General features: G+C 40.1%; 1 protein-coding gene across 1 annotated transcript in view; it reads right to left on the bottom strand.

Annotated features, from left to right (window-relative positions):
- LOC121729629 (neuroligin-4, X-linked-like) overlaps positions 1–14,536 on the bottom strand; it is a 106,242-nt gene that overhangs the window by 11,321 nt on the left and 80,385 nt on the right. The window contains exons 5-9 of the mRNA XM_042118199.1: positions 13,521–13,721; positions 12,314–12,812; positions 11,563–11,653; positions 8,188–8,361; positions 6,254–6,405 (exon numbers count right to left, since the gene is read on the bottom strand). Of these exons, the coding sequence (XP_041974133.1) occupies positions 6,254–6,405; positions 8,188–8,361; positions 11,563–11,653; positions 12,314–12,812; positions 13,521–13,721 (1,117 nt within the window). The remainder of the gene's footprint in view (positions 1–6,253; positions 6,406–8,187; positions 8,362–11,562; positions 11,654–12,313; positions 12,813–13,520; positions 13,722–14,536) is intronic.

Genomic DNA, 14,536 nt, shown 5'->3' with positions numbered 1-14,536 from the left:
TCCCGTTTCTTCCATGTGATGATGTGTCGAAGGTCGTCATCTTTTTCTTGAGCCTCTCTCATACCATCATTCTCCCATGGACCCAAAGGACTTGTTTTCGTTAACTTTAATGTTACTTCATTAGATTCCTGCTTAACACAATGTTTGCAGTCTTCCGAACACGGCCTTCGCGAAAGTGCGTCGGCATTCCCATGTGCCTTTCCGCTGCGGTGTTCCGTCTTGAAGTCATACTCCTGGAGTTGTTCAATCCATCGAGCTACTTGGCCTTCTGGGTTCTTGAATTGTAGTAGCCACTTCAAGGCTGCGTGATCAGTTCGCAGTAAAAACTGTCTGCCGATGAGATACTTGCTGAAATGTTGTAGCGTCTTTACGACAGCCAAGAGTTCTCTTCTTGTCACACAGTAGTTTCTCTCTGGCTTAGATAAAGATTTGCTGAAATATGCAATTACGACTTCTCTTTCACCCTGTTTTTGAGATAACACCCCTCCAATGGCCGTGTTGCTTGCGTCCGTGTCGACTATAAACTGACCTTCAGGTTGTGGGTACCCCAGGATTGGTGTTTCACACAGATGTTTCTTTAGTTTCTGAAAAGAATCTTCGGAAGTCTCGTCCCAAATAAACTGTCGTTTATCTTCTGTCAGCCGATGTAATGGCTTGGCTATCTCTGAGAATCCCTTAACAAAACGCCTGTAGTAGGAGCATAGGCCAAGAAATGCCCGCACTTCGGTTTTGTTCTTAGGGGTTGGCCAATTTTGGACTGCTTCTAGTTTCTCCGGGTCCGTCTGAATTCCATCACTGGAGATAACATGGCCGAGATAGTTCACCTTACTCCTGAATAAACGACACTTTTTCGAATTCAACTTTAACTTGGCCCCCTCTATTTTGGCGAAAACTCGTTCTAAGTTTCGCAAATGGTCCTCGAAGTCACGGCCAACAATGATGACGTCGTCCAAATAGACTAAGCAAGCCTCTCCAACTAAGCCTGCCAGTACACACTCCATGAGTCGCTCAAATGTGGCAGGTGCGTTGCACAATCCAAAGGGCATGACGTTAAACTGCCATAGACCTTTACCGGTGGAGAACGCTGTCTTCTCCTTGTCTTTTGGATGAATTTCCACCTGCCAGTATCCAGATTTCAGGTCCAGGGTCGAGAACCATTTCATGCCACTCAAGGTATCCAGAGTGTCGTCGATTCGAGGTAATGGATAGCTGTCCTTCTTAGTGACATCATTGAGACGTCTGTAGTCCACACAAAATCTTGTGCTGCCATCTTTCTTCTTCACTAATACAACTGGTGAGCACCACGGACTTGCAGACGGTTCAATGATCTTATGCCTTCTCATGTCCTCCAAAAGGCCTTCAACTTCTTTTTCCTTTGCAATGGGTATCCGTCTTGCTCGTTGACGAATTGGATTCTCGCTTCCGGTATCTATCCTGTGCTGAACCATCGACGTTCTTCCAAGGTCGCCTTCCTGACTGGAGAAGATATTCGCGTGGCGTTGTAAAAACTTCTTAGCTTTCATGCCCTGCGAATAAGTCAGATTACTCTTGCAGTCATCGAGTAGTTCAGTCACTATTCCATAGTTGCTGGTGTTTGCTGAGTCTGAGCCTGTGATCGAACTACACTTTCTCATCCAGACAACTTCCTCGCACTTTCCAATGACGTCACCTTTGTTCAAGCAGATCTCGCGATCAGCAAGATTCAAAACCCTGACCACAGCGTTACTGCTTCCACTAACAAGGGTTCTCGCCGTCATCAGTTTTTGCGCTGATGTCTTGTTAGGTGTGTCTTCGATCAACACGCATCTATTCAACTTCTTCTTTCCAGCTGGCGGTAGTTTCACCAGCACCCGAGCTTCCGCACGTCCAGGTATTATGACTTTCTTTACACATTCAACTTTCCCGCAGGCGCCTCCAAGGATGAAAATTTCTTCTTCGCCACACTTGAACACTCCGTCGGCGACATTAATTCTGCAGTTGTGCTTCTTCATGAAATCCAAACCCAAGATGCAATCATCCATAATCTCAGCCACGATAACGTCATGAGGGTATGAGAACTCCCCCACATTCATCGTAACTGACATTTCTCCCAGGACGGGTATTGGCTGACCGGAGGCGGTAAGAAGCCGACAGTTAATTCTCCTCTTGTGCCTCCTTGCGGCTTTTATCAAATTTGGGTTCACTATTGTTCTAGAGGCTCCTGTGTCTAGAGTCATTTTGCAATCCGTCCCGTTAATAGTCCCCTGAATCACCAGACTATTCCCGCTGCTTGCTTGGGAGACAACCGTTATTGGGGCTTCCTCCGTGTCAGCCAGCACTCGCCCCTTAGTCCTGGCTTTTATTCGTTTCCCTGCTCCCGGGCAGGGGATGAAGCTCCTTGCTTCTTCAGCTCCTCCATTTGTTCCTCGAGCCTTTTCATTCTTGCCATCTGGGTCTCTTTTTGCGGGCAGTTAAGCTGAAGATGGCCCCTCTCGCCGCACTTGTAGCACATGGCTCCAGAACTTCTCTTCGTAGGAGCCTTAACCTCCTTGACTTCCTCAGAGACCTCGCGGATCTTATATATCTGCCGTATGTCACGCCGAACAGCCTCGACCTCTAAAGCATGCGCCAATGCTTCCTTAAGCGAGGTGTGGTGACGTAGCCTCACTGCAGCTCTGACCTCTAGGTCCCTGATTCCGTCGACAAATGCTTGCACAATGTTCGTGTCGATCATCTTGGAATCGGCTCCTGGGTGTGCCTTCTTGACCAGTTTTTCTATTTCCAACGCCCATTGTTGTAGTCCTTCTCCTGGGCGTTGGACTCTGTCACGCAGTTGGGCACGGAATACGTGCTCCAGGTGTCGCTCCCCGTATCTGGATTCAAGTGCCTCCATCAGGTCTTTAAACCCATTTCCTGTATGCGCTTCTAGGACCGACAAAGCTTGCCCTCTGAGCGCAACTGTGAGAGCGGTCAGGCATTGTTCATCATTCCATCCGTTGGCAGAAGCAACCGTCTGGAATTGCTGACGATAAGCGTTCCAGGAAGTAGTACCGTCGTATGGTGGCACTTTAACTCTTGGTCCTTGTACTACTACGGAAGCTCCACTAAACGCCGCGACTCCTGTGGTTTCCAGGCGCACTACTTTCTTCTGTAGTTCAGTGAGGCCGGTTTTCACATTTTCCACATCCACTCCTAACCCGGTAACGCGTTCGTCCATTACGTCGACATCTTTACGAAGCTTAGTCACCGTGTCACTGACATCCTTTATGGCCAGAAGCGCTTTCTCTTGGAGGTCCTTTTGTTGCTCTTGGGACTCCTGCAAAGCGCCGAGCTTGCGGTCTTGTGACTCCTGCAAAGCGCCGAGCTTGCGGTCTTGTGACTCCTGCAAAGCGCCGAGCTTGCGGTCTTGTGACTCCTGCAAAGCGCCGAGCTTGCGGTCTTGTGCCTCCATCATTGCCTTTTGAGAATCTTGCAAAGCCTGAATTAACTCAATTATACTTTCCAATTGAGGAGCCATTTGAGGGGCCGCAGAAGCTACGGGCGATGCATGGTGTCTGGAGCCAGTAGGCAGGGGTTGAGCAGACGGAGCTCGGTGGGCGGAGCTAGTGGGCGTGGCCTGAGTGGGCGTGGCCTGGTGGGCGGAGCCAGTGGGCGTGGCCATGCCCAAAGTGGGCGGAGCCATGCCCAAAGTGGGCGGAGCCTGAGGGGCGTGGCCAGTGGGCGTGTCCCGGTGGGCGGAGCCATGCCCAAAGTGGGCGGAGCCTGAGGGGCGTGGCCAGTGGGCGTGTCCCGGTGGGCGGAGCCAGTGGGCGTGGCTTCAGCCAAAGTGGGCGGAGCCATGTGGGCGGGGCCAGTGGGTGGGGCCTGTCCCTCAGTGGGCGGAGCTTGGTCCCCAGTGGGTGTGGCCTCCGCAACTCCTCTCTCGGAGTCAATGGCAGCAGCTCGCTGCGCCCTTGTCCTGACACTCCCCTTGAAGTCCTCTCTCGGAGTCAATGGCATCTCCAAATCGCACTTCTGACACCAGTTTGTTACGTGCTAGGGTTCGAGGATTTGGAGAGAAAGATCTGGTGACTCTCTTGAAGACTTTATTAACACTGCACTAAACACTAGGTCACAACACTTAGCACTAGGTCCAATCACTAAGCACTATCACTGTCCTAGGTCGTAGCCAAGTCGCAGGTTTCACTGGTTCACTCACTATTGATCACTTGTGTTCACTCCGAAATCGCCTTGATGAAAGCTCGAAACAAACTGAACTGCCGGACCTGCCTGCGGCTCTTTTTATATGGCGAGACGAATTCCAGAAATTTCCCGATTCACGTAAACAAGTAAACAACCGTGGGAAATTTCTAGGAGGCTCGGGAATGTACCACAATAAAACTGCCGTCCTTGCGATAAGTGCAGTAAGTTGAATTTAATTTAGACCTTATAGTCTCAGTCATAAGGTCTAAATTCAAACACGCTAACAAATAAAGGGTAAACACGTAAACAAACATTGGACCTTTTTAGAAGGTTCGAGTATGTACTTGCGCACCACGTGTCCGTATACCATGTACCGTAACAATATTATAGCTTCGTATTTATTTCTTATATCCGAAATATCTTTGAATCATCGATCCCACTATCCGTTAAGTCCAGGGTTTTTAATCAATGCGTTCTACCGGTAATGACATACGGAGCTGAAACGTGGACACTCACCGGAGGACTAGTCCACATGTTTAAGGTTGTTCAGCGTGCTATAGAAAGAGCTATGTTGAGAGTATCTCTGGTAGACAAAATTCCTAATATAGTCATTCGCCAGAGAACTAAAGTCACCGACATCGCTCATAGAATTAGCACGCTGAAGTGGAAGTGGTCTGGTCATGTCTGCAGACGGGAAGACGGTAGATGGACCAGACAAGTGTTAGAGTGGAGACTACGCTTAGACAAACGTAGTGTAGGACGTCCCCCGATGGATGAGGGCTGCCCAAGATCGGGATGGTTGGCGCTCATTGGCCTACGTTCAGCAGTGGATGGCAATAGGCTGATGATGATGATGATTTATTTCTTTACGGCGTACTCGTGAACTTAGAATTTTCAAGTTGCGATTTCGAGATTCGAAAATCCGACGCAAGCGCCCGGAACGTGTAAATAGTAAAGCAACGTGTAAATAACCCAAACTAAGCAATTTAAAAAGTGAACATTGAAAACCTGAATAAATAAAACTAACTTTCTCACAGCCAGTATTTACTAACAACTTACCCCGGATGGATAGAGTTTGAACGCTTTAGACATGGCTGTTCCGGTTTCGGAAAAGTCCTTTGATGGAGACTGTTTCTTACAACGATTTCGGGTAAAATATTATAGTGTTCGTTTGGCGTGGCTTATACGAAAATATTTTTGAGAAATAGCCTCAGAATTTTATAATGTTTGTCTCAACAAAATACAATTTAGTATAAACTAGGTATATAAAGATTATACAACGTTCCGCTCATAATATTATGTCCCCAATTACTTATAAACACATGGCAACGAAAATGGTATTCAGACCTACGCGAGTATGACAAACTACTAACACATTACACCTTGAGGAAGATTTTGAGAAAACATTTTTTTATTCAGTTACACTTCTACGCGGCCCTTTTACGACAAAACGATGCAACCCGGGTTACATCGTTTTGTTACAATATAGTCTAAATTTATTTACTTGATGTAAGCTTTGTATTGATTGAACCCAAAAAATTGTGCACAAGTTTTTAACCGAAATATTCCATGTATCATGCTGTAACCCAAAATGTGGATGAAATATTTCTGCAAAACATTATAAGCCACCCGGCTTACAGCGTTTTGCAAAAATATTAAATATTGCAGCGTTTTGTACCCCTAGTAGGATAACAATCACCCAATTTTGAGCTTATTTTTATTTTTGCAAAACGCTGTAAGCTGAGTTTGCCCCTTAATATTTTATATTGGCACATGTTTTTATAGTATTTTAAGATAATTAAAAACATATGATAAAATAATGTTCTAAAATATAATGAAAATTTGGAAATATTATAAGTAATAAGCTCATATAGAAACCATGTACCTATCTACACTGTGCACTGAATAAAATTTGGTAACGTGCTTAAGTTATAAAAATTTAAACTCATTTTTTTAAAGTTGACGTGTTACAGGATATTATAGCGTTTTGTCGTAACAGGTCGTACGTACGTGTCGTACGAGTATCAATTCATTTTCCACATAAAGCTTTTACAATTTCATAATAATATATTAAAGTCAAGCAAATACTTACCCAGTCCGAACGAAATTTGCCATATAGAGTATAAAAGCTTCAGACAAGGCGACTTCGGACTTCGTGTAGTTTTTCGGAAAGTGCCCCAGACCCTCAACTAATGGGGCCCCAAATAAATACGGCAGCTCCTCCCCATGGACCGAGCCCATCCTCTGAAAAGGAACCTGATTTATAATACGAGTAATAAAAGTAATTTCGGCTATGATTTATGAATGATGCAAAAGATTTTATGTAAAATATCGTCTCATAAATAGACAGGGACAACCTTTTTCGATAAAATCCCATTTTCCTTTTCGATTATACACTTGCATTAGAATTTTTGGATAACAATTTATTTTTAACGTTTATTTTTAACTAATTCTTAGTTTCCCATTATTTTATTGTTATGATTGCAAACTTACGACCTAACTCTGTTTAAGATCTAAACCATAATTTATTTATTTTATTTATTTATAGTTGAAGTAAATAAAAATTACGGGGATAGATTAGACCTTGGATAAGTATTTTTTTTAATTCTGAGTAAAGACTAAAGATACAAGATGTCTTACATAAATAATAACTAGCTGTATGACCGAGCTTTGCTCGGTATTCAATAAAACACGAATAAAATGACATTTTATAAAAATGATTCCTACCTAGATCGATTTATCGCCCCCGAAACCCCCTATATACTAAATTTCATGAAAATCGTTGGAGCCGATTCCGAGATTCCACAACTTTAGAGTATTTAAACGAGTTTTTTTAATTAGTTTTTAATTAAGTAAAGATTCTTTAAAATGCAATACATGAATGAAAAATATAAAATAAAAATTATCTTTTTTTTCATAAATGGAGGTTCTAGGACCGACAAAATGATTTTAAATCAACAAAATGTGGATTTTATGTATAGTATGTATTAGCTAAATAATTAAGTTGACAAGTTACAAAATTTGTTGAAATTATAAAGGAAAATTGAATGATTGCTCTATGTTGTAAAACGTTAGTTACCCGGTTCACTCACTCATGAATTCAACTGAAATTGAGTAGTAATTACCTATAAACTTATATAACCCTGTAAAATCAAGCATTCAAACGCGACGCTGTTTGTATTATCAATAAACATAATGCGATGGAAATGGAATACTCAAATAGTTGTTTAAATCAAACAAATACGGTTTGTTTACGGAAGTTTTATCTGAACATACTAATGTGAATATTATGTGATTTCACTTTGATTTTTATTTGCTGTACACGTACTTGTTTTGTATTTGTATTTTGTGTTTCTAACTTATAAATTTATGTTTATAAAAATCCCAGGACTGGATAATCGATGTTTATAATGAATTATTATATTATCATATTATTGTGTAAACATTGTAACCTCTTTTACTAATCTACGAGAGGCCGCATACAAGTAAGTGAAGTATGTTGAGTCGTGTGGTAGGTTCTAAGGGCAGCACTCTAACCGCCTTACTCAGTCACATTTAATTATGATTAACCTTCAATTTAATGAAGAGTTTGACAGATAATGTATGGCTTATGTCAAAAAATTTTTAAGCAGCATTTAAGTTATTAATGTTCCACTCTGAGTGCGGCAGTTAATGTTTAATGATTCCTTAATTTAAATTAAATGAAGATTTTCACGTACACTTGTAGATTGTTCCTTAAACTCTTTGTTAAATGAATATTAAGTAATCTTCTAATATCTCTCAGAGCGCTTTAACGTTGTTAGTGGCGGCCGAAAAGGAAGATCTTCCGACCGAGCGAGATAGCATGCTCGGTCAGGCCGAAGCCCACTGACGTCATTTCAGACGTTGTATATATCTTGCCGTTCTCCGAAACTTCGATAGCGCGATGCAGGAATGTTAGGCGAATTGTGGGTACCGCCACAGCGCAAAGATGCAAATCGGAAATTATGCCATGTCGTCAGCTATTTCATCTTTTTAATTATTTACCTGTGGATAATCCCCATCCTTCGTCTGATAGTCAAACACGTAGAAGAACGTATTTGATCCTGTGCCTATAGAACTCTTGCTGACGCTGAGGAAATCCCCCGTCTGGACTAGAGGAGCGACGTATTGCGCGTCAGACAATGCGAGAACAGCCGCGTCGCGCGTGTTGATTGGGTGCTGGAAGAGGAAAAACTCTTACAATTTTGATCTCATTGGTCATAATGAGTGGTTCTTATTTTATGGTAAGTTACTGAAGCTCCTGGCAACACAGGTGTTTCAGTGGTGGCATGTGTGGTGAGCCAATCGCCGTTAAAAATTGTCTATGGTCGACATTACAATTATACAAGGAAAAATAATGTTGGGTTCCAAAATTGCTAAACTGGTTATGGACCTCGATGGGAAACACAAATGGTTTGTATTCGAAATTCCGAATAGTCAAAATGTACCCGATATCATTCAAGCAAAATATAGACAGCGACACTAACAAAAAAAAGTCAGACATGGAACAAAAACAATTCATCTGTAGTTTCCATAGCAGACAGCAAATGAAGTATATATTATCTGTATTCATAATAATGTGTACAAAATTACACATTTGTACATCAGCAAAAGGATAATCTAACGACCTCTGAACAGTATAGTGGTCGTTCCGAAAACGAAGCTTTCAAATTCTCTCATTACCTGTAATTTTGCCTATTACCACATTCACTGACGGTTTTGTGTGGAAAACGGAATAGTGCTTTGGCATAACTAGGAGCAAAATGAAAACACTATGATTGTGAGCTACACAGTAAGCTACTTACATGAAAAAGAACAATGGCCAAATCGTACCAGGTGGGCGGTGGCGTCCCGATATGCCATTTGTAGCAAAAATTCCCTAATATTTTAAGGCATCGAAAATCATTAGAAATGTGTCTATAAATAGCCACAAAAAATATATCAATATATTTTAGTTTTGTTATGTTCTGACAGCCGGCGATCATTCGCATTCGTTCTATTATTTGGGTAATACTCTAGGAAAAATTGAAATAATTAGAAACGAGATCGCCGAATATACACTTGTAGGCCACACCGCAGTCGGGAAAAAGGTAGTTCTTAAGTCTAACCTCAAAATAATTGTAAACGTTATTAATTATTATAAAAAAAATCGTTGCTATTTAGACATAATTCTCAAACGGAATTATGTTTAGAGCATAAGAACAACCAAATCTAACTATAGTTTATTTAGGGACATCAAAAATAAAAGTCGAGTCCAGCTCCTATACAAATTTGGCCATGATTCTTTGTACGTTGACCCATCACTTATTTCTTTACTATCCACTCGAATATATTAATTTATATTCGAGTGGATAGTAATAATAAATGATAACATGTAAGCTGTACCCAATTTTTAAATCACATAAATAATATGAAACCTTATTAAATCGAGATAAAAATGTGCAAAACGATGATCTTTTTGATTACGTTTAGAAAATTCTGTACTGCGTCTACACTCTCTTGACAGACTGTAAATTTAGGTTTGTATTTTACTTTAAAATTGTAGTGGCATAGTAAAAGGAGGGGAAGTAAGTTATCTTCATACAAAGGCACAGCGCGCGGCTTGTATGTGTGCGCCATAGTATCAATGCGTCGCCACGTACGGCACACAAAAAAATCTCGGCGGTACCAGCCTAGTAAAACTGGCCAAGATTTTGTTGTGTGCCGTACGTGGCGACGCATTGATACTATGGCGCACACATACAAGCCACGCGCGGTGCCTTTGTATGAAGATAACTTACTTGGCCTCCTTTTACTATGGTAGTGGTAATTGGTAGCTTTTATTTAGTTTTATAAGGAGCGCGAACCAGCAACTGTATAAACCTATCAGGGATTTTTGTTACTGTATTTAATATTAAAATGTATCTTGGTTGGAAAATAAATTACATTGTTTAACATCTACGTGGTCTAAGCCAAGCGTGATAAAGTGAGATGTAGTATTATAATAATCCTTAGGTCTATAATAGAACTATGGATTATTATAATACTAGATGACGCCCGCAGCTCCGTTGCCCCAAAATTCGTTTATCGCGCAGCAACCGTACATTTTTCCGGGATAAAAACTATTAAATTTGGCATGGAGATATCTTGGGACTCGAGATATCTACATGCCAAATTTCATCAAAATTGGTTCAACGGTTTAAGCGTGAAGAGGTAACAGATAGACAGACAGACATACAGATACACTTTTGCATTTATAATATTAGTATGAATGATTTCAACAAGCTCTAAGAAAAGAGAAAAATGGCAATGACACGAATGAAATTTATGATCAGGCATTCCAGTAAAATTAATTATAACAAGGACAAAAATAACACAAAGCACTTAGAACATTGAAACCCATTAACCTCGATTCAAATACCAATACCAAAGATCATATATTTGCCAATACTGTAGCAATATTTCCGAATTATTGTCAAACAATAATTAAGTTCACAAATTAATAAGGCCAATTAGTGAAATATATTAGTTCTGTACCATTGAATGTAATATTCAATCTAACGGGTCCTACTTTTGATACTAATTGGCCTAAATTACGATGCTAGGAACGGTTAGAATACTAAGTTATAGAATGATCAGTTAATTTAATACATTAAAAATAAGATAAACCTATCAGGGTTATAGTAAGAAAAGCTCCAACTTTTTGGAAATCAGAAATAACTCTTACAGGTGAAAATTTTATTAACTGCGTTGTGACTTGTGCACATTTTTGGGTAAAATGTTAGAAAATTAATTATTATTAAGTTGACCTGATCGGAAATTCGTAAGACCAACAAGATTTATGTTTACCACGCGGCCAAAATATCGTTTGCCTGTTTTTATGGTTACGTAAAAACGGTTTTTTTTTAATGAAATAAGGGGGCAAACGAGCAAACGGGTCACCTGATGGAAAGCAACTTCCGTCGCCCATGGACACTCGCAGCATCAGAAGAGCTGCAGGTGCGTTGCCGACCTTTTAAGAGGAAATAGGGTAAAAGGGGAGGGTAGGGAAGGCAATAGGGTAGGGGATTGGACCTCCGGTAAACTCACTCACTCGGCGAAACACAGCGCAAGCGCTGTTTCACGCCGGCTTTCTGTGAGAACGTGGTATTTCTCCGGTCGAGCCGGCCCATTCGTGCCGAAGCTTGGCTCTCCCACGTTATTTGTTTTTGACAGCACTATTTTTTTGTCACATAACGCCTTATGGGCTATGGCTTTACTCCACGTAAAAATATTGACCAAGATAACACATCAAAATGTTAAAAAAGAAAAAGAAAACAATTTGTATTTCTGCGAAACAACTTAAAATACATGTGAGTGATGATGATGATAGATATTTCATTTTCTAAAGTGGCACTTTACCTGGACCGTCCTTTCCCAATCGGTGTACTCATTGACTATCGTAAAGAAAATCTCGCTCAGATGGTACGTATAGGCGTTCCGTACGTAGGTCCTGGAAATAAAATTAATGTGAGCAATATAAATTACAGAATAGAAAAATATTTACAACAAAATTTTGTTCTTTCTAATATGTTTGAAAAAATCAAACTATTTATTTACTAAAATATGAACTGTAACTTTTTCTACGGCAAAAACTATGCTGCCCTTTCCAGTCTCTCAAAATATTTCCATACCGATTTACATTTTAATCGGTTTAGCCGTTTAAGCGTGAAGAGTTTACAGACAGACAAACAAGCTAACAGAATATAGATAGACACACCTTCGCATTTATAATTTTTTTTAAATATCTATAGACGCTTCACACCACGTCGGTCTGGCCCCGTGCTAAGTACCTGAAGGACTTGTGTTACGGGTACCAGACAACGGAAATATATTTAATACTTTTATACTATACATATATTTAAGATTTTTATTATATCATACAGATATTATTTAATACACATCCAGACCCGGGAACATTGAAAACTTTTTGTTCTGTCGGCGGGATTCGAACCCGCGACCCCCGGCTTGAGCTGCCACACACTCAACCAATTAATTATTGAGCCACAGAGGTCGTCTAATCGTCTAATTGCACCTGCAAGTAAACTATTAACTACCTCTTCTAAAGTTATTTACTCGTTTACACACTCATTCAACTTATTCAAACCTTTACCTTATAATTTTATCCCTTCGCTCGCCCTCGAAACCGTTTTGTATATCTTGAGCCGAGAACTTCCAAAGGGCCTCACTCGTGACAACTCCAAATAGGAGATCGTATTTATTCTGTCCCCCTCTTATTCCGAATATCCTATCTCCGTTTCGTTTATCTGCTTTAATGTTATTGACTCCAGATACACTCGTGAACCCCTGAAGGTCGTTCGGAATGAAGAAAGTGAGGAGCTCCTTCGCATAATCAGTCTTAACCACGACTCCATCTACTGACGGTCCGAACGCTGTTAGGTAGCTGGGTGTGCTGATTTCTGCTGACATCAGTTCTAAAAGTGGCACCTCTCGGAGGCAATCGACGATAAGTTCGTGATCTTTGACGATGTCATCCGGTAGAGTGCAGTTGGATTCGCGTGCGAGCTGGACGGAATAGCTGACCGGGTCTTCGACGAGGGCCCACGAGCTTAGCGCTGAGCCGGATAGCAGGATCGCCCGATGGAACAAACCTAAAATACGCTATGTATGAATATAACACTTTAATTGTTTAATAATAATTATAATGATAAAACAAGTATGAAGTATATTTTAATAATGGAATTTCTTAAAGGTCATTCATACGATAGGATTTATGTATTTTAACTGATAGGATATGATTTAATCAAACTCTAATAAATCCTAAACTAACAAAAATAAATCATTTCAATGTGTATTTAGATCAAATTCAAATTAATAACCACATAATATAATAAATGTTTTATTCGTATATGAATAATATCAAAATAATTATACTTATTTCATTGTACTCGTAAATTAATACATCAGCTTTATACATGGCATAGTTTTCCCGATGTTAATAATATTAAACTTGCGTTTTGTATTTCAAATATCATTCAACTATTTTACCAAAATTGTTTATCAAATTTTCGTACACATTATGGCGACGCGCAGTGGGGCGGGCTGCATTTTTATACAAATGTTATCATCGCAATACAGAATCATAAAACTTGTATTTAAAATACAATCCGCTGCGTTCCGTCACAATGTTTTTTTTAAATATAAAATAAGGGGGCCAAAACCACCAACCAACGGGAAACTAGCAAACTAGTCACCAGATGTAAAGCAACTACCCTTGCCCATGGACACTCGCAACATCAGAAGAGCTGCAGGTTATCGAAATTTTAAGAGGGAATCTGATGTGTGCGTTCTATACTCACCAGGCATAACAGTGGGGGAGATCATAAGAAAGTTTATACAGGCAGCTCCGGAACCGTGACCCAACATTGTCACATTGCCCGGGTCTCCGCCAAACAGAGCGATGTTCTGTTGCACCCAGTGTAATGCAGCAATCTGGTCCATTAACCCATAGTTGGCTACTCTGGCTTTGAGGTGCGGTATGGGGTTGGCGTTGAGGAATCCTGCAACAAAGATGTTGAATTAATTTCCACTTTTTCTTTTATTTACCAGTGCCGTCTCATGTTAGTTTTTACGTGACTTTTTCCGTCGGGTTCCTGAACTCGTGATAGGTTAATAAGTAGAACTATCCAGATAAAAAATATTAAGAATCAAATTGATTATACAATATTTTCTTTAATAAATAAATTATACAATATTTTCTTTAGAATTTAGAATATACCACACATAATGTCAAACCGCAGCAAAGTGGGCCGTATCATCCATACAGTTTCTAAGACCGATATTATGTATTGGAAATGCAGCCACCTCTGATCCCCAAATAATATACACGTACCTTAAAGCGTATAAACGGTATTTTATACATATTATCCCCGTTTTTTCTGTGACTGTCACTTAAAATGTATACGTAACGAAAAGTTTATTCAATCAAAGTTTTATTATCAAAAAGCTTAGCCTAAAATTTGGGCATATTTTTTCAGGCTACATTTTTAAAGCCTAGCCTATGAAAATACCGAAATATTATTTTAAACGGCGCAGCACGAATCCTTGACCAAACATTCCTCAATATTTTCCTAAAACCTATCGAAAAACCATATTTATTATTTTAATATGTTTTCTCAGTAAACATAAAGCTTCATAAGATATTCCTAGCGTATCCGAGTTGTAAAATTAGTTATTCTATAATAATTTAATAAAGAAATTCAATAGGCCGCTGCGAATTTGTATTCGTAGAACGTGGTTTATTGAAATAGAGCTACGTAATGGAAAAATAGAAAATATTTGGGCCACATATAAGGCTAGGATCATACTAGCGATG

This window comes from Aricia agestis, chromosome 8 (assembly GCF_905147365.1).
Source record: "Aricia agestis chromosome 8, ilAriAges1.1, whole genome shotgun sequence".
NCBI classification, from domain to species: Eukaryota; Metazoa; Arthropoda; class Insecta; order Lepidoptera; family Lycaenidae; genus Aricia; species Aricia agestis.
This window is presented reverse-complemented; position numbering and strand designations above follow the sequence as displayed.